Source organism: Ambystoma mexicanum, chromosome 3q (genome assembly GCF_040938575.1).
Source record: "Ambystoma mexicanum isolate Mex_15411 chromosome 3q, UKY_AmexF1_1, whole genome shotgun sequence".
NCBI lineage: Eukaryota > Metazoa > Chordata > Amphibia > Caudata > Ambystomatidae > Ambystoma > Ambystoma mexicanum.
In genome coordinates this window covers 803,092,970-803,112,087 of record NC_090926.1, presented here as the reverse complement: position 1 = coordinate 803,112,087, position 19,118 = coordinate 803,092,970, and the positions used below count along the sequence as shown (strand labels likewise).

The window sequence follows — 19,118 nt, the reverse complement described above, 5'->3', positions numbered from 1 at the left end:
TTCATATTGTCACCTAACGGAGTCCATATGGATTCAAAGAAAGTCGATGCAATCATCAAGTGGCCATCACCAACCTCTGTAAAATGAGTTCAAAGCATGTTAGGCTTCGCTAACTTTTACCGCAGATTCATTCCTGAATTCTCTCTGATAGTCCAGCCCATCACCGCTCTGTTAAAGAAGAACAAACGTTTTGAATGGTCTACTGAAGCAGAACAAGCTTTTCAGGACTTAAAAGCTAAATTCATTTCTGCACCTGTTCTAAAACATCCTCGCCCAGAACTCCCCTACATCGTGGAAACGGATGCTTCTAGTCTTGCTATGGGGGCAGTTTTATCACAAAGAGATCCGGTCACACACCAATTACATCCAGTAGCCTTTTGGTCCCGCAAATTCTCGGCTCCCGAGGTCAACTATTCAATTACAGACAAGGAACTTTTAGCTATCAGATCGGCCTTTAAAGCCTGGCGACATTATCTTTTGGGAGCCAGACACACAGTCACCGTAATGACTGATCACCGCAATTTACAATATCTGAAGACGGCCAAAGCTCAGTCTTCCAGACAGCTTCGCTGGGCTCTGTTTCTGGCTGAGTTTGACTTTATAATTACTTATCGACCAGGCAGTAAAAACGGAAAAGCAGATGCCCTCTCTCGGATGGGAGTAGATGAACATTTGACCAATCCAGAACCAATACCCATAATCCCAGAACAAAGGATTTTGGGGTTGGTCAGCGCTCAACCTTTGAAGACATCAAGACTACAGTCAAGTCACTCCTAACTCCGGCCGATTTGCAGGACTGGCAATTAAAGGGAAAAGAATTCTCAGTGGATCAAGACCTACCATATTTCCGAGGACGATTGTACTTGCCCTGTGAGAAAATACAAAAACAAGTAATCTCCTGTTATCACGACTCTCTAATGGAGGGTGAACCTGGCATTATCAAAACCATGGAAAAGATCAAAAGACATTTCTGGTGGCCATCATGGAAGAAGGATATTAGAGACTTTGTAGTCTCCTGCGGTGTGTGTGCCCAGAATTAAAGTCAGAAGGAGAAACCAGCCGGCCTATTACACCCTCTGGATATTCCTCCCTGTCCATGGCATACCCTGTCCATGGATTTCATCACGGACTTACCTCCATGCTCAGGGTATAATACCATTTTAGTAGTCGTGGATCTATTCTCCAAGATGGCTCACTTCATTCCCCTGAAGGGCCTACCTTCGGCTTCAGTATTGGCCCGAGAATTCTTAGAAATCATCGTTCGGTTACACGGTTTTCCCTCGGTTTTAGTCTCCGATAGGGGAAGTCAATTCATCTCCCACTTTTGGCGAAGTTGCTGTCGTCTTGCCCAAATTGATGTGAGACTTTCAACCAGTCACCATCCCCAAACTGACGGACAAACCGAGAGGACAAATCAGACTCTAGAGCAATATCTGCGTTGCATGCTCCAACAAACTGAAAACCCTTGAAAGGATATTCTTTGGATCGCTGAATACGCTTACAACAATTCGACTCATTCTGGAACCGGGAAGACTCCCTTCTTCCTATTATACGGACACCATCCTAGAACCTCTAACCTGGATCCTCCCCAAGAATTCGAAACACCTGCTGTGGATCACTTACACTCGGAGATCACCCGTGCTTTTAAGGAAGCCACTGCCCATCTGCAAAGAGCTAAAGCTCAAGTCAAAAAAGGAGCAGATCGACACCGTAAAGAGGCCCCTCACTACGCAGTAGGAGATCAGGTCTGGTTATCCACTAAGCACCTGCCTCTAAAAGGACCCCGCACCTTCAACCCGAGATACCTTGGACCCTACCTCATCTCTACCATAGTTAATCCGGTGGCGGTCAAATTGGAATTACCTGCGCATATGAAAATACATCCAGTATTCCATGTCTCCTTATTAAAACCAGTACAACCAGAAACCCGATTGACTGAACTCCCAGAACCTGTTTTGGTATATGGAGAACTCGAATTCGAAGTAAAGAACATCCTAGACTCCAAAATCTCCAAATCTAAGTTATATTATCTGGTTGATTGGAAAGGATACGGCCCCCAGGAAAGGTCTTGGGAACCCTCAGAATATGTCCACGCACCTCGTCTGGTCAAGAAATTCCATCTGAATCACCCCGACAAGCCAAAACCCCCGGAGAAGACACGCTTAGGAGGGGCCTTGAGGGGGGGTGCTGTCATGATCACTGCTTCCAAGGAGCCAGGACCAGCCCAACGTCCTTGGAAGCAGGCCCCTAACCCTAATCCTAGGCACCAGCCGGTCCCCACTGGGACCTTTTGGACCTTGTCCTGGCGCCGGTGGCACCAGGCTCATCAGAACCATCGGTCCCGGCACTGGAAGCGCCGGGCTCATAATATGTGTGCAGATGCTTGGGTGGACTTACCTGCAGCAGACCATGCTGCTTACTTACCAGCCACTTAGAAGTCCTCTGTGAACAGGAACTACTTTCTTACCTGGGTGGGGCAAGCTCCACTCCCTGGATACAGCACTGGAAATCTTCTGGAACTGGAACTCTTTTCTTACCTAGGCGGGGCCGTGGAGGAAGACGCCTCATCACTCCAAGGCTATTTAAACCACACCCGATAGACAAAACGTGCTTCGCGTTATTCTGCATCTGCAGCAGAACGCTCACCGAGTCTGTTCCAGCCTTTCTTCTTTCGATCCTGAACCTGCAAGAATCATACTTACCATTCCTGTATCCAGTCAACAGCAGCACCTGCAAGGATAAGAAACAGCAGGTTAGCAAGGCAGCCTTTACTCGCAGTGCTTACTCACCTGATCCATCGGCTGCGGCCATTTCCTCACGCTGCACCTCCGCCTGTGAAGACAAAAGCATTGTCATTACTTACCGGCACTCCGTGAATTCCGGATTTCTTCACGCTGCATCGCCGCCTGCGAAGACAAAAGCATTGTATTTACTTACGGGCATTCCGCAAACTCCGGCGCTGCAACCCAACTTCTGAAAGACAAAAGAAGAGACATTAGACATGTATTTACTTACGCCCATCGTGCTCGCCGCAATAGAACGCCTGCAAATACTCCAGCGTCTCTTCAGCACAAACTAAGCTGCAAGGGAAAAGACAGTTAGAGCGCTTGCATTTACTCACGCATTTCCAGGCGCTTCACTCCATCTTCCATCTCAAGAGTCCTGCAAGACAAAAGGGGAAAAGCATTATACGGAGTCCTGTTCAATATTAACGTGCCACGCACCTAAAGACTATAAAGACTAAAAAGGTGTCTTGAAACTCACCGCTCGTGCAGTTAACGACGGTAACGATCCTCTGAGTCCAAGAGGCCTATGTTTCACCAGTGAAGGAACTGGCAAAGGCACCCTGCACCAGACGCAGATGGAGAGTCCAGCATTCACCTATCTAAGGTGAGCACGTTGACCTGGGGGCTCTACGGAGAAGCTAGGGAGAGAGAGAGAGAGAGAGAGAGAGGGACATTAAACAACCCAGACCATTAACCCCCATATTCTTTCACCTGCAGAAACCTCACCCTACGAGTTCGACACACAGTGCGAAGAGGTTCGACCCCAGAAGCCAATCGAGTCCTGCACATCACTTTTCGAGTCACAGACACCTTCCTGCCAAGACCAGCGCCTCCGTGGGAATCAGGTGAGCGTTACATTCAGGTGGTGCGGATGGCTAAACTTACCCTTTGTACCTGGAACGTCAGGGGGTTGAGGTGCCCCACAAAATGTAGGAAGATTTTGCTCCACATGCAGCGTCATCACATAGAAATAGCATTTCTGCAAGAGACCCATTTAACACCCGAGTCCAGATTCAGGAAATCATGGGGATGCCACAGATACTTCTCATATTCATCGTATGCAAGGGTAGTGTGCATCCTGATACGCAACACGGCCAGTTTCCAACAGACAAAGGCATTACGGGATGGGGGCAGGAGAGGTTTTATAGTCCAGGGCACTACCCTGGGTAAACTTTATACACCAGTCAATTATTATGGCCCCAATCAAGACACGACTGGGACACTGGAATGGATAGACTGTGAACTACGGGAGCTACCACCATGGGAAATAATGTGGGCTGCGGACTTCAATGCAGTGAAGCAACCGGAGCTCGATCGTACGAGTGGGCACCAGGGGTATGGGAATAGAGGGACCGGCAGGCTGCAGGGCATGGCATTTTTATAGGACGTGGCGGATGTGTGGCGGGTGAGACACCAGACTGAGCAGCAATATACTTGCCACTCGACACCACATAACTTGGCATCAAGATTGGATTTCTTCTTGCTGTCAAGTTCCCTTCTTGGAGGATACGTTTGATGAGTGGGTGATAGCTGAAACTAGCTACAATGGACCGTTAAGACCATGAGTTATATTGACCTCTAACTCGAGACAAAGTTGTGGGAAAGATCCATTGATTGCATGCTTGTGAAAGTCTTGGAAGAATTTTTGTGATTTAATGGGAGTGGACGCATTTAAAGTGCCTCAGTCTGGATGAACCCATCTATTAAAATAGAAGGCAAGGTCGTTTTTTGGGCAGATTGTTTTCTGGGTGGAGTTCACTGGATAGCTGATCTGTTTAAAGATGGCATTTGGATGACAGCGCGAGAATTACAATAGCGCGTTAACATTGAGAATTTTAAAATCTCAGACTACAGAAAGCTTAAAAGTGTGATAGGTGACGTTGACTTGGAGAAGAAGATTAATTTGGACCTGTTTACAAGGAAGGCAATAGGAGGGGAAGGAGGTTTAGCCAGCCGCGTTTATAATATGATTGTGTTGGAATACAGAGGTAATGATTCATTAAGAGAAGAATGGAGTAGAAGAATTGGTTCGGATATCTCGGAGGAATTGTGGCAGCAAATGTGTATGAATGTTAAGTTATGCTCTTTAGGATTTACGGAGAGATCAAGGCAGATTAAGATCCTTAATCGGATTTATTGGACACCAGAAAAAATGTGGAAGAGAGGGATGTTTGGCAGTTCAGATTGTTGGATACGTGTACACGAGTCGGGAACACTGGAACACATGCTGTGGGATTGCAGGATGGTGCGAATATTTTGGAGTGAGATTGGTCAGGTGTGTGATAGGATGATTGAGGGATTGCCTGCTCTGGATTTCAAAACGATGATATTGAGGAGTGATGAATTATTGGACGATCTTACACATGTCAGAAAAAGTGGTTGTTCAGAGGAGCTATGATTGGTAAGACAATAATTTTGCGCAATAGGAAATCTGCTTTGACTTTGGATATTGAAACATGGACAGTTGACATGCACACATTAGCAGAAATGGAGAAGGTGCTGTACAGTAGAGAGGGGAAATAGGTTTGTTTGGTAAAATCTGGAGAAAGTTTCTATTATTGTATTAAACATGGTGAATTTGGCGAATGTATCTGTAGTGGTGGGTGGGAGGGAGAGGTGATTAGGGGATGAGGCAGATCAGTCAGGAGATTATGATTTATTATATCTCACATTGTATATGGAACGAGTTACTTACCTGTAACTGTTGTTCTCCAGCATGGGTCTGGCATGGATTCACATGCTCATGAATATTCCCCGTCGTCATGGATTCACATGCTCATGAATATTCCCCGTCGTCAGGCTGGGAATCCTCAGTAAAGAAAAAAAAAATCAGTATCAGTTTCGTTTCTGATCTGTCTTTCTTAGTAGTAACCAATCACTGGTCCCTGGGTCATACTGCCCCCAGCCAATGACTGCCCTCTCTCTAAGCCCCACCCCTGGCAGCCATCCTCATATTTGGTAGCATGTAAAGTGGCAGTATGACCAAGTGAAGAGCCGCAGAGGGGAAGGAGGGAGGGTTTGCATGTGAATCCATGCCAGACCCATGCTGGAGAACAACAGTTCTTAGTAAGTAACTTGTTCCTTCTCCAGCATGGGGTCTGGCATGGATTCACATGCTCATGAATATAAGAATACATAGCAGTACACACATGCACAACCACGGGAGGTGGCAAGGCTCAATATGAAGCATTACATAAAACTCAACATTAAGCATCTCTTACCTCCTCACCAGGCTCACCTTAAGCGAACAGGTTGCGCAGCACTGGCTGGCCGACTCTGAACTCCTCCCTGGAATCCTGGTCGATGCAGTAGAATCTCGTGAAGGTGTGCGTCGACCTCCACGTAGCAACCCTGCAGATCTCCAGCAGGGGCACAACAGACAAGAATGCCGTGGTAGCAGTGATCGCTCTGGTCGAATGGGCTCTCGGACGGCTGGGCAACGGTCGGTTTGCCAACCGATGACAGTGCATGATGCAGCCGGAGAGCCATCTGGAAATGGAAGCCTTCGAGAGAGCTTTCCCTTGATTCTCAGGTCGAAAGTTCACAAACAGCTGTGATGTCTTCCGAAAACTCTTGGTTTGGTCCACGTAGAACTTCAGCGCTCTAGCTACATCCAGCAAGTGCCGGCGACGAAGGCGACGGGAAAAAGACTGGTAACACCAAGGGCTCGTTGAGATGGAAGTCCGACGGCACCTTGGGCATGAAGGAGGGGTCCATCCTCAGTACCACCCTCGTCTCGTGGAAAGTCAAATATGGAGGCTTGCAGGAAAGGTCCTGAATCTCTCCCACGCGTTGTGCAGAGGTGATGGCCACAAGGAACACTGTCTTCCACAACAGGAACTTCAACTGAGCCGAATGCAAGGGCTCGAATGGCGCGCCCATGAGCCTGGTCAGCACCACGTTGAGCTCCCACGCCGGGGCTGGAGCCTTCAACGGCGGGAACGATCGGAACAGTCCTTTCATAAACTCCTTCACCAGGCGATGAGACCACAGGGACGACCATCTTGCAGTTCTGGTGTATCGGGAAATCGCTGCCAGATGTATCTTGATGGAGATCCACCTGACTTGCCTCATCCCCTGTAGGCTTCTTCCGACGAGGAGCAGGCCGCCTGACGGTAGGTCGAGGAGCCGCTGCCGAATCCTTTGGAGGCACCTTGCTTGCCTCCGGAGTTCCGAAAGGGCGGCCGCCGTTGCTGCAGAACTCCCAAGACCCGAGCCGTCTCCCTGTCGGTCTTGATGGCCTGCAGTGACTCATCCACTGTCTTTCCAAACAGATTGTTCCCGTCGAAAGGCATGTCCAAAACCTTGGCTTGCACGTCTTGGCGGAAATCTGTCGTCTTAAGCCACCCCCGCCATCAAAGGCAAACACCGTTGCCCAACTCCCGGAAACCGGTGTCAGCAATGTCCGTGGCCACAGTTATGGCGTGGTCCGACGCCACCTCACCCTCCTGTTGGATAGCCAGGGCCTCTGCCCTCTTGTTGTCCGAGAGGAAGTCCAACAGGGGAGTGATCTTGTACCACAACTCCCTGTCGTAGCAGGCCACAACCGCTAGGGCGTTGGCCGCCTTAATCGTCGTCGCCGCCGACAAGATGACTCGTCGTCCCATGGCATCTAGTTTCTTTCCCTCGCCGTCCGGTGGGGAAGTTGAAGCCGAAGCACCCCCCGCTTTCTTCCTGGCCGCTGCCGAGATGACCGAATCCGGAGTCGGTTGTGCCCTAAGGCACAAAGGGGCACCGTCGGGGACCCGGTACTTCTTCTCGTTCCTTTTGGTAGGCGTCGTAGACGGGTTCTTCAGGAGGCGAGACCCTCGTCCCAGATGGCATCCAGCACCGGCACCGCAAGGACCGTCTTCCTCTTGGCCTTGCGCCGTTGTTAGAGGAAGCCTTCCTTCTTCTTTTCTTCGGGGCAGAGCTGAAAAAGCTCGGATGCTCCGGCAATCATGGCGTGGAAAGAGCCAATTTCTTCGTGAGGAGACGCCAGAGGAATCGAAGACGGGAGGTCAATCCCACTGTCGTCATCCGTCCCTGTCGTGGCCGTGTCTGTTCCCACGTCATCCCTCGAGACCGGGGAGGATGACAAAGGCTGAGAAGGCCGTGAGGGCTGGAGGGGAGCAGGATGAATTCTCCTCCTCTTGTTTGGAGGGCTTCCCGACTGACCCGGTTCAGCTGGGTCGTCCGTCGGGGGTAGGGGCAGTCTCGTCCTTATCTCCGCGCATAAGGCTTGGATTGCCGACAAAATGGCCGCCGAGTTGTCTTGTGGCTCGGTTTGTGACACGGAGCCGGGAGCGACGGTTGTTCCTCCTCCACGGGAACCTCGTCGTCGCCACCCCCGCTCTCGTCGTCCCCCTCGTCGGGATCCCTCCCGTGGGACCGGGCCTCTTCCAAATTCTCTGTCAGTTCCTCCTCGGAGGTTGTGTCTGTGTCCGTCCTCTTTTTCCACCGGGGTTTTCACTGGGGTCTTCTCAATGGGCTTAAAAGAGGATTCCCTCCGTGAAGGCAGGGAAACTCTGGGCCCCGAGGTCGCCTCCACTGGGATAGCCTCCACAGGCTTCGCCAGTGCCGCAGCGACTCCCTCAATCGAGGCCTTGGCCGGGATCAAGGACTTCACCACCTTGGGCGCGCTTGAGGCCTTCACTATCGGGGGATGGTCAACGCCTCGCTCCCCTTCAGCCTGATCCTTTGAGATCGAGCAGGGCCTCTCCAGAAGTTTAGCCGAATTCTCGGATTTTCAATGTGCAGTTTTCATTGGCTGTTCTTCTGAGCCAGTGAAATTACATGGTGATGTGTTGTTGTTGCCACAGGAGGCAGCGCGGTGCCACCTTCATTTCACAAGTTACTGTGAAGTGAAGGTGTCGAGGCGTGGCGTCGTCGGTCCTGACTTGTGAGAGAGACAGCCTGCCCTGCTGCACTGCGTGGTGCGGCCTAGTTGCTTCCTGGGGCCCCCTCTGCCTGCTTTTTCATATGTGCGGGTGCCAGTATGCGCACCCGGCCTCCCCCACCCTGAGGCCCGACTGGAGACCAAGTTCCAGCCGGCAAGCAGGTAAGTCACTTGTTGTTGCGTGCGGTGCAGCCTGAGCCTGTCACAGTCAAGTGATCAGGCAAGGAAGGCCCAGGTCGGGGCCCAGGTGGCGGCACAGTCCCCTGGTGGTGTCATGAGTGCCCAGGAGTCAGGACCCCACCAGTGGCCCGTCCGCGCCCGGGCTTCTGTCTGTGTGACCTGTGTGCAGTGTGCTGCTGACTGCAGTCAGTGCCAGTGCATTTCTGTGACCAGGGGCTGGCGGCGGCTGCCGCAGACTGAGCCGGATGACTCTGCCGCGGGCGGCCGGGCCCATGGATTGTGCCCAAAAGTATGTTTTTTACTTTTTTCTTTGAAAACCTGACCTTCCGTGTGGATGGTGGCCGGGGCCCCGCCCCACCCCACGGAAGGTAGGTTTTAAAAGAAATAACTTATTTTGAGTGGCGGCTGTGGCTCATCACTTTGAAAGTGATGGGCCACAGCCGCCCAAATATATGTTTTTTTCTTTGATTGAGGCAAGGCAGGGCAAAGCCCAGGACTGGGCGGGGCGGGGGCTCTACGTGCTCCTACTAGTGTCTGTCACAAAAGGAATGAATTGTCATTTGCAACTTTGGCCCCTTTTTCATTGGTGCCGAGCCCAACTCGAGACAATTGTATGCCCCAGTCCGACCCTGGATAGCATTCATCTAAGCGAAACATGAACTGTGAATTTGTTCCTGGGTGTTTCCGTTCTTCCTTTTAATGTTATCGGCCTCATTAGTTCACAAACAAGCTTCAGCGAGGGGACCTGGAACGGTGCACGTATTGGGCCGAAACCGAACCGGCTGTACTTCGCGAGAAAACCCCATGCAAAGACGAACTTCTGAAATGCCATTTCAGACTTAAAGATACATACATGGAAACTAGACAGGGATAAACATGGTGCACGTGCCCACTAATCTGTCCTCATAAATAAAAGCACTAGTTGAGTATTCATGTATAATTCTCAACCGTCTTTTGCTGTCATTTTTTTACATAATTCCAGCGTATGTTTTCTATCCTGATGTGTGGTTTACACACCAGATGTGGCCCCTTAACCTGGGTACAGTACGCTCCGAGCATGTGCTCTGAATGAGAGCACATTCAATCCTCAGATAGGAATCCTCAGATAGGGAGGTGGGTGTCGGTTACACCCCGCAGTTTAGTGAAGTATGTCAAGAACATGTCAGTGGGAAGGAGATATCCGAATATGCATTCTCCTCTGGCTCCTGAATATTGGGTGACAAAACATATTTAGTTTTTTAATATGTGTTAAGGTGGAAAGAGGCCTTAAAGCAGAAGTAGCACAGGCCGTTGATTTCACAACAATGGGCCTCATTACGAGGCTTGAGCTCCCGTATTGAAGGGTGCTAGTACGAGACCGGCACCCTTCATTACGGGATGTGCAATTACGAGGTTCCCTTTGCGGGACCCGGACCAGACGTCTGGTAAAATCAGACATCTTTTCTGGGTCCCGCGAGGGGAAGAGGGAGGTAATAACAGGCCAATCGTAATGTGCCCGTAGTTACCTCCCTCCCCATTCCCATTGAGCCCTATGGGGGCTCAAATGGGAATGGGGAATAGTTCCTTCAAGGAGGAATAACCGGGTCCTCCAATGTTGGAATGACCCGGTTATTCCTCATTGAAGGAACCTGGTAATGGAGCCCGGTTTGGAGGCAGCCTCCAAACTCGTAATGAGGCCCAATGTCTTGCAGAAATGACTTTTTCCAAGTTATACAACACCATGAAGGAAGGGTGAAGGGGGATGCATTCATGAGATGTGATGACTGATAAGGGCTTGAGAGTAAATTGATTAAACAAAACACCTGGATGAGGTGACTGAAGAACTTGGTGAGGGGAGGGTGCTATTCCTGGAGGTAACCGATTAACAATACTTGGTGTACTTTAACAGACTGTCAGATGGGGCAGAAGGGGTAGAGACAAATAAAGCGCAACAGTGACTGAAACAGAATGCTTTTTTATTTATTTGCATTTTTAAAGCGCTCACACAGCCTGGGGGCATCGAGGCGCAGTTACAGGAGGAGCATGTCTTAGTTGCGTATTTACTACTAGCCTGTGCCAACAGTTGCTGCATCGCCAAACATGTGACATGGAGCAGCAGCAGTGTGATGGGCTGGTCGTGGGCCGATCTAGGTAGGTCTAGCACTGAAACGGCGCGGCTGGCGCGCCTGCGCAGAAGGTGGCGCCGCACCCGCGCTGAAGCCGGCGCCACGCCTGGCATTATGGGGCCAATATTTTTTGGGCACTGGCACTTATTCTTTTACAAATTAAGCACTGCATATACTTAATTAATTACAAGACTATTAAAAAGAAGGTTCTAAACGAACAGAAAGAGCAAAAAATAACATAAACGAACAAAAAGGTATGTTAGGTCATTTAGTTTGTTAGCAATTGATGCACAAAGTATTAGTGTAATCAGTTCAGAACGAACATATTTCAGGAAGCACATATATTCAGCCAACACGTATTTTGAACAAAGTTCTTCCACAAGACTGTTATTATCATGTGCTTTTTCATAATCTCAAATACATCATCATTCTAATACATGACAAACAGTTGAAACAAACAACTTACACTAAAGAGAGAACCCAGATAGAGATAAACCATGCAATTACCAAGTCGTGGGATTTGTTCAGTGCAGTGAAGATTATTCTCCTGGTTCCTTGAGGTATGAAATGGACAACCAGGGGATAACATCCTATTCACTTCCTATGTAACTATCATCTTGGGGGCCTGGACCACACTTTTACTTTGCACGGCCATTTACTAATTACTAGGTGCTTTTAACTTACAGCCTGGGTGTTTCAGTATTTGCTCAACACCCCCACTTTTAGGGTCACAAATTTATATTTGGCATTTACTATAGCATTCCGGAATAACTGCCTTTGATGATAAACTAATATCTGAACACCTGCTTCACTGCACTGAACAAATCCCACGACTTTGCTTAAATATGAAAACACATTGACAGGAAATGAAGAAAATAATTATTATACATACATTTCTATGTTAATGTATGAAAATGTATAACCAAGCTTGGTAATTGCAGCAAGGTTGACAGAATGTGTGCTATATTTATAGCATATTTGTCTCACTTTTTGCATTGCCTGGAAAGATCTGATCAAATGTTTTTAGACTATGGATACCCTAACCATGTCTGGACATAAGACACTAAACTATATAAATTCATGCTAACTTATGAAAGATCTAGAGCAGGAGTAGACTAATTTGAACACTTAAATATTTCAGGCAAGCCGTTCGCCATTATTAGGTGTTTCCCATTTCCCTCATTGTACTCCTTGGTTTCACTTTGCACTTGTTTCCCAATGAACTCACTTTTGTTCCACATTATTTTCTTCTCCTCTATAGCAGCTCCTCAGTAGTCTCCCGCTGTCCTCATCGAACAAGTTTTCCCGAAGAAAGGTGGCTGCAAGCTCTGCCTGTTTCACATATTCCTTGTTTCCAAGTATTGCACCACCTCGAGCATATGCTGAAATCATGAGACCTGTAGAGACAAAAGGAAAACAACGTAACAAATAAAAATGCAGACAATGGGAAAAGGAAAAAGACAGGTGAGATCAAAAGAAAAATCCTGAGACTAAACAAAAATGATTATAGAAGGAAGGAGTCCTTGATAAAGACTAATTTTGTAATCCAAGAGAGGGGATTCAGTAGACAATGAGGGCATGAGGAAGCTGACCGGTTGTGAGGCAACCCTCAGAAGTGGTCAATGGGGGATTTCACAGAGGCTCTGTGACCTCTCTCCCCTAAATTTGGAAGCGCAGAAGAGAGTAAAGAGGGTGGAAAGGAGAGGAAGTGGTAGAGTAAAACCACCCTAGGAAGTATGAGTGAGATCAGAGGACCACCAAGAGGGGGGCAGAAAAAAAAACTAGGAGGAAAAACAGGGATGGAATTAAGAGGGAAAACAGGAAAGAAGAGAGAGAGTAAGGCAGAAATAAGTGTATCCCTTTCAGTCATGGATTCGGCAGGGGAAGAACCTTCCAAATTCTGCATAAACTAGCGGGATAGGGGTAGAGGTGAGCTTTCATGGCAGACTAGATTCCTATCCAATGTTGATCTTTAGCACTTCCTGAGAGACCAAAAGCTATGATGGGATCTTGAGACCAGAGCCTGTGGTGGGCTCCCAAGAGACCAGAGCCTGTTTGGGATCCTAAGAGAGCAGATGGTGTGGTGGGCTCCTGGGTGACTATAGTCCTTAACTGGCGACTGTGAGACCATAGCCTTTGGTGGGCTGCTGTAATTGCATATACCACCATTGGCTGAGCCTTTGGTGGGCTGCTGTACTTTATATACCGCAATTGGCTGGTGGGCATGACAACAGTGAGTGCAGCCTGTCAACCACCCTGGACAAAAAGTGGAGCAATATACTTTATTTTTATTTTTGCATTTTTCACACAGCCCGTGGGCATCGAGGCACTGTTACAGGAATGTTTTTATTTTTTTGGCCTAAATTGCATATTTATAACGCACTTAAATACCCAGAGGTTTCTAAGCGCGGACCCGGGGATCGAACCTGTGTTGCTTCGTGTCGTTTTGCTTCCAAGGCGAGCACGTTGCCGCTGAGCTATCCTCCCTGTCAAAAGCTGTATCCCAAGGCATCAGGTGTTTTAGTCGCCAGCTTTGTTTACTGTGCATCAAGCCCGTGTGGGCCATGCGTCGAGCAAATTATCAAAGAAGGGCCCTGGAATGTCCAGGAATCATTGGTGACTTCGCATGAATTGTCCCATGGCAATACATCCTGAGTAGGAACTGTAATTGAACAGACTCGGGACTCTGGACTACTGTCCTATGTTAGACTAGAGCTTTTGCATATCTCTCACTTTATTGGGTTTTCCCTCTGCGCTATTATATTGTGACATACCTCTGTTTTGAATAGCCACTCCCTGTTAAATCCTATAGGCCTTACTTCAACCTCGTTTTATTGGTACAAACACATTATAGTTCCACGCAACCAGTTTCTCTTAGTTTCTGACTGTCAAAACAACTATTTCTTTGTCCCAGTGATGTGATGATCTCTCCATTCTAGGACTTGCATGAGCATGGGTAAAATGGATGAGTGTCACAGATGGCTCAAGAACCACTCCAAGTCTCACAGCAGGTTCAAGGGTTTTTGTTAAGATTTCCATGGGCCCTTTGCTGTCCTGTCAGGAAAAGCACCTCCTCCTTCTAACCCAGGCATCTCTAACCCCAGAGAAGCAGGTATTCATTATTGAAGCCCACTGTCTAAATTCTGTTTTATGCTAAAAGTGAGGATGCCTTCTTTATCTAAACTCCCTAAAGGACTTACTAAACTGTTCCTACATTATCCAGAGATTATTAATCTAAAAGAGTATTGAATTCTATGTCAAGAACAGAGACGAGCATTATGCTTCAACTTCTTTAATTCTACTCTTCAGCAGTTTCAACTTAAAACAGAAAAATAATCAAACTTTCTATCATTTCTTTTAAAACTACATTTCGCAAACTTTAGTCACTCTTTTGGAGTCCTTCTCATTTCCTGTCCTTGTAGCCCTTAGCGGTTGTAGGTCAATTGGTCGAATCTAAATGGTCGACAGGACAAATGGTCGACACCAAAAGGTCGACAGGTCAAATGATGGAATGTTTTTTTTTTTCACTTTTTTTTTTTGGGGGGGGGGGGTTCCCCCCACCCCCTTTTTTTGGCTAAAAACCCCTTTTTTCCCTAAACGAAAACCTAAAATATATATATATAAATAAATAAAAAATGTGATCATTTGTCCTGTCGACCAAATTGTGTCGACCATTTGTCTGTCGACCATTTGACTAGACACCGCCCTTAGCTATTTCCTGTCCGAAACTCCTCCTGTTCTGTACTGTCGAGCACGTACCTTAGCGAATTCATGTATATTTGATATTAGTTTGCAGATATATGTAATCTTTACTGGTGAATGAATTTGAGGATATTGATATGGCGTGCTTATAATGGGTAGCGGTAGCTGAGGAGTGAGCGTTTAATCTCTTCGAACGTGCGGGTTAGTGAGGGACAGTTAGTTCCCCGGCCGAGTATTTTCACAGCACGGCCCCCCGGGAACGCCAAGCGGCACCTGTGCTTGATGTCAAGCATGCTCAGGGACCCACTCAGGCGTTAGCGGGGGAGCCGGTGAGTGCGGATCGGAAGTGGAGAGGCCCCCTACCTCGGTGAGGAAGAACCTTTTTCCTGTCTGTCGCTTGTGCATCACAGACACGGCCCCATGAGCACAGAGAGATGCTTGCACACAGGTAGCAGTGACTACAGAGCTCTGTCCGCATTTAAGAAGAAATTAACGTTCACAGCTCATTTCGAACGAACGCGGAGAGTGAATGCAACAGCTCCCAACAGCGCGGCCCTCACGGAGCGTGCGGGACACGTGACAGTTACGTCAAAGGGCAATATTAATGAAAGAAGCCAATCAGGGCTCACAACAGTTAAACAGCTACAGTGCAGAGACATTTATATGCAGGAATAAAGAGATCTACCTGAGCAAGATTAAAGCAGTATCACTGCAGCAGGTGCACATCCCTCCAGTCCTATACCTGAGTTTCAGTGGATGTGCACTTCAGCCTGCTAAATTCAGCACCTCTGCTCAACATCCGCGACACAGCATCACAATATAATAGTCGGAGTGGAGTGAAGAGGAACAGACAGAGAGCGACCTGTCGCTCTGTTTTAAGCAAGTGCTAGGAAACTCCTTGGTGGAAGCAGTGGCGAAGGGGGTGAAGCCTCTACAAGACAGGCTGGCCACCCTGGAGTCTATCCCAGAAAAGAAGAATAAGAGCAACCTTAAACATATTTCAAGCACGTCCGCGAAGGTAGCAGACAGGGCAAGAGCCTTCAGCAGAGCTACATGACCCAGAAGAGAAAAATCTCTTGTATTCCCCCGGGTCAACGATATGGGGTCGAACACACCCCAGAGACAGCTGATGCCTTCGGAAAGCTGAAAGAAGCTTTCCTGCAGAGGTCAGCAGTGCCAAGCCTCCTGAACACCACCCCAAGGGAAGACAATATGGGTGATGCAGTTGAGGACACCGAAGATGGGTCCCTAGAAGCTAGTGCTTCCTCCCAAGAGGAGGACAGTAAGGCGAATGAGGATATGACAGCCCTGGCAGGCGGTAAAAGGCCCAGGAAGGAGAAACACCTGGAGATCCTGAATGCAGAGATAGCTGACTTGTTCAACAAAGGGGGGATCAGAAATCCCAAATCCTCAGACTGGCACCCCTCGCCTAGAGTGGCAAAGTATATGGTGCAGAGAATCAGAAAGCCATTGGACAAGGAAGCCAGGATGCGCATGGGGACTGAATGCCTGCGCCCGGATCTAGCAGGGAAAGTGGCCGAGGTCCCCGAGTTAGACCCCAAAATGATCACTTTTATCACCAAAACAGCTAAGGACCTGAGGAAAGGTATGGATAGATCCTGGAGGAGTTGCCAAGAGAAACTGCTGGACCTCACCGGGCCCATAACTACACTTATGGACCTAGCGGAGCGTGCCAGGGAAAATGGTGAAGAGGTAGACCCAGACACGCTAGTGAATTGGGGCGCAGCGTGCCGTTTGCCTCCTCAGGAATGCCAATTGTGCTATCTCTTCCGAGAGGCGAAGGGGTCTCCTGTTGAAGATCGACACCAAATTAACTGATCTCGCCACCTAGAAGGCGGGAGAGGCAGCGTAGGGGCTCCTTTTTTTTTCTCCTGGAGAAAGCACACGCCTCCGGCAAAAAGAATTTCCTGAACAGGGTTTTTGCCGGGACCGGTCGTTATCGGGGTCGAACAGTTAGTCGCTCTTTGTCATCCAGAAGGACTAAGGGTGCCAGAGCCCCCTTCTGGGAGTCAAGGCAGCAAGACTCCTTCTTTCCGACCAGAGGGAGGAACTTCAGAGGGTGCAGAGGAGGAGGAGCAGGCAGACACAAGGTGCAGCACAAAGTGAGAGAGGGGCAGATACGCTATCCACCCGTAGGGGGGAGAACAAAACAACGTTGGCAAAATTGGGACACGCTCTCCAGCGATACGTGGGTACTGCAGACAGCCCAGGGTTTCCAGTTAGAATTCATTTAGCAGCCAGAGCAGAGCGCCTGGCCTTGCCCCATTCTCTTGTCGCAGGAAGAGCTAGCGCAGCTCCAAGCAAAGAGCGCCACAGAGCATTGCGGCGCACAATCTCCCGTTTTCATTAGCAATATGTTCCTGGTTCACAGGAAAGAGAAAGTAAGGCCAGTAATAAACAGGAAGGAGCTGAACTGAGACATTTTCAGTAAGGACTACTGGAGGGTCAAGGTGGATCGGAAAGACGCATACCTGACGGTCCCAGTGGCAGAGGAATATCGCACCTTCCTGGCGTTCAGGTGGGAAGGCCAATTGATCAGAATACTACGATTCTTACTCCCGTCTCCTCCGTGGGCTTTCACCAAGCTGATGAGGCCGGCAGCAACTGCCATCGGAGAGAAAGGCATCTGCATTATAATATACCTGGACTTCCTGCTTTTAGCGAACAACCGAGAGACCTTGATATATCAGACGCAGAGGGTCAAGGAACTCCTGATATTGTTAGGTCTTCTAATCAATCAGGAAAAGTCAGACATGACCCTGTCCAGAAACTAGACTTCCTAGGTTTCGTGGTAGACACAAGGAAGGCGACGCTGGAGCTCCCAGCGAGGAAGATCCAGGATATCAAGAGAGAGATAAAGACATGCCTCATCAAGGAGGTGGTCTCTATTCGCTCCCTAGTGAGGCTAGTGGGACTACTAGCATCTTTCATTCAGGCTATCTTCCCGGGGCCCCTGCAATACAGAGCCCTCCAGAGGCTGACGATCAGACATCTTCAGCAGGGTCTGATGTACCACCAGACTATCCCGTTAGATAGAGATTCAAACACAGAGTTGCAATGGTAGCTACAGAACATGGAAGCGTGGAACGGTTGAGGCATTTTGGAGCCAGTCCAGGTCAAGTGATAGAGTCGGACGCCAGCAGAGCAGGCTGGGGAGCCAGATGCAGTGCGATAGAGACAGGGGACACGTGGGCTCCCGAGGAGCAATATCTACATATAAACTGTCTAGAACTGTTAGCTGGGTCTTTCGCGATCAAAGCATTTACCAAAGGAAGAGCAAACTGCTGCATCCTCCTAAAGATGGACAACATATCAGCCGTCCAGTACATAAACCACCTAGGAGGGACCAGGTCCAGGCTGCTAGCGGAGCAGGAAAAGGACTTCTGGCACTATTGTCTGCATTCAGGGATTTCGGTGACAGCAGAGTATCTGCCGGGGTCCCTCAACGTGGTGGCGGACTCCAGCGACTGGAAACTCGAAAGGGGGGTATTCCGACAGCTAGATCAGCTTTGGGAGCCGATCCACACAGACCTTTTTGCATCCAGGCTGAACGCTCAGACAAGCAGCTTCTTCATTTGGAGGCTAGACCCGGCCGCTCGAAGGACAGGCTGTCCGGTCCAGAATCTTGATCTGCGGGAGATGCTAAGCCCCATAGTCCCTCTTAAGATGTGTAGACAACTACTGATTGTAACAGCAGAAGTCTCTACACCCCAACGGGAAAGGGGAAAGTGGATAAAACAAAAAACAGAACACAGGTTACTCTCTCTCCAACCAGCCGAGCACCTGCAGAGGATGAGAAAACAAAAGATTAATACCTTCCTAATCAAAACACCCCACCTGAGTTCCCCTGTAGTTTTCTATACCTGTTGTGCTTCCCTTGAGAGCTGGGAAGCGAGTTTTATTTCAGAAGCTCCAAATAGAACCTTAACAACCTTTTCCTTATGAGACGTTTCCTTTGGAATAGCTCTTCAAACTAATTCTGTACCATCCCACAGTCTGCAAACGTCTGTTGATTTGCTAGATGGAGGCAGACTAGAAAACGGTTCTTCTGGAATGACTCTCCTGGGCTAACGTGCTCCTAGACTACTCAAACCCCTAGTAACAAACTGGGAGCAGATACCTCGAGTCTATTGTGCTAGACTTATCTCTCTTGGAGTGAGTCTTTAAGTAATCAGTGTCCTTTATTTTTATCTCCTCGATTGCATTCTTCAAGGAATATTATCTTCTAACTCCTAGACTCCTGTCCAGAATATGAGAGAAAGCTGCGCTTGACTCTCTTCCTGAGAAACCATCAACGTCTTTTTGCCTGACAGCAGTCTTTCTTAACAGCATTTAATGTTCATGCGGATTAACCTAGAGTTTCCTTCAGAGAGAAAATCAACGCTTACAAGTGTGACTGGTTTTACTGCTATCAGCTTAAAATTACAGTTCCTTGCAAAACGCTGC

General features: G+C 48.6%; 1 protein-coding gene across 2 annotated transcripts in view; it reads right to left on the bottom strand.

Moving 5' to 3' along the window:
* SPATA20 (spermatogenesis associated 20) overlaps positions 1-19,118 on the bottom strand; it is a 2,241,715-nt gene that overhangs the window by 778,170 nt on the left and 1,444,427 nt on the right. For both annotated transcript variants that reach the window (XM_069654894.1, XM_069654895.1), the window contains one exon: positions 12,178-12,346. In XM_069654894.1, coding sequence (XP_069510995.1) covers positions 12,178-12,346 — 169 coding nt within the window. The remainder of the gene's footprint in view (positions 1-12,177; positions 12,347-19,118) is intronic.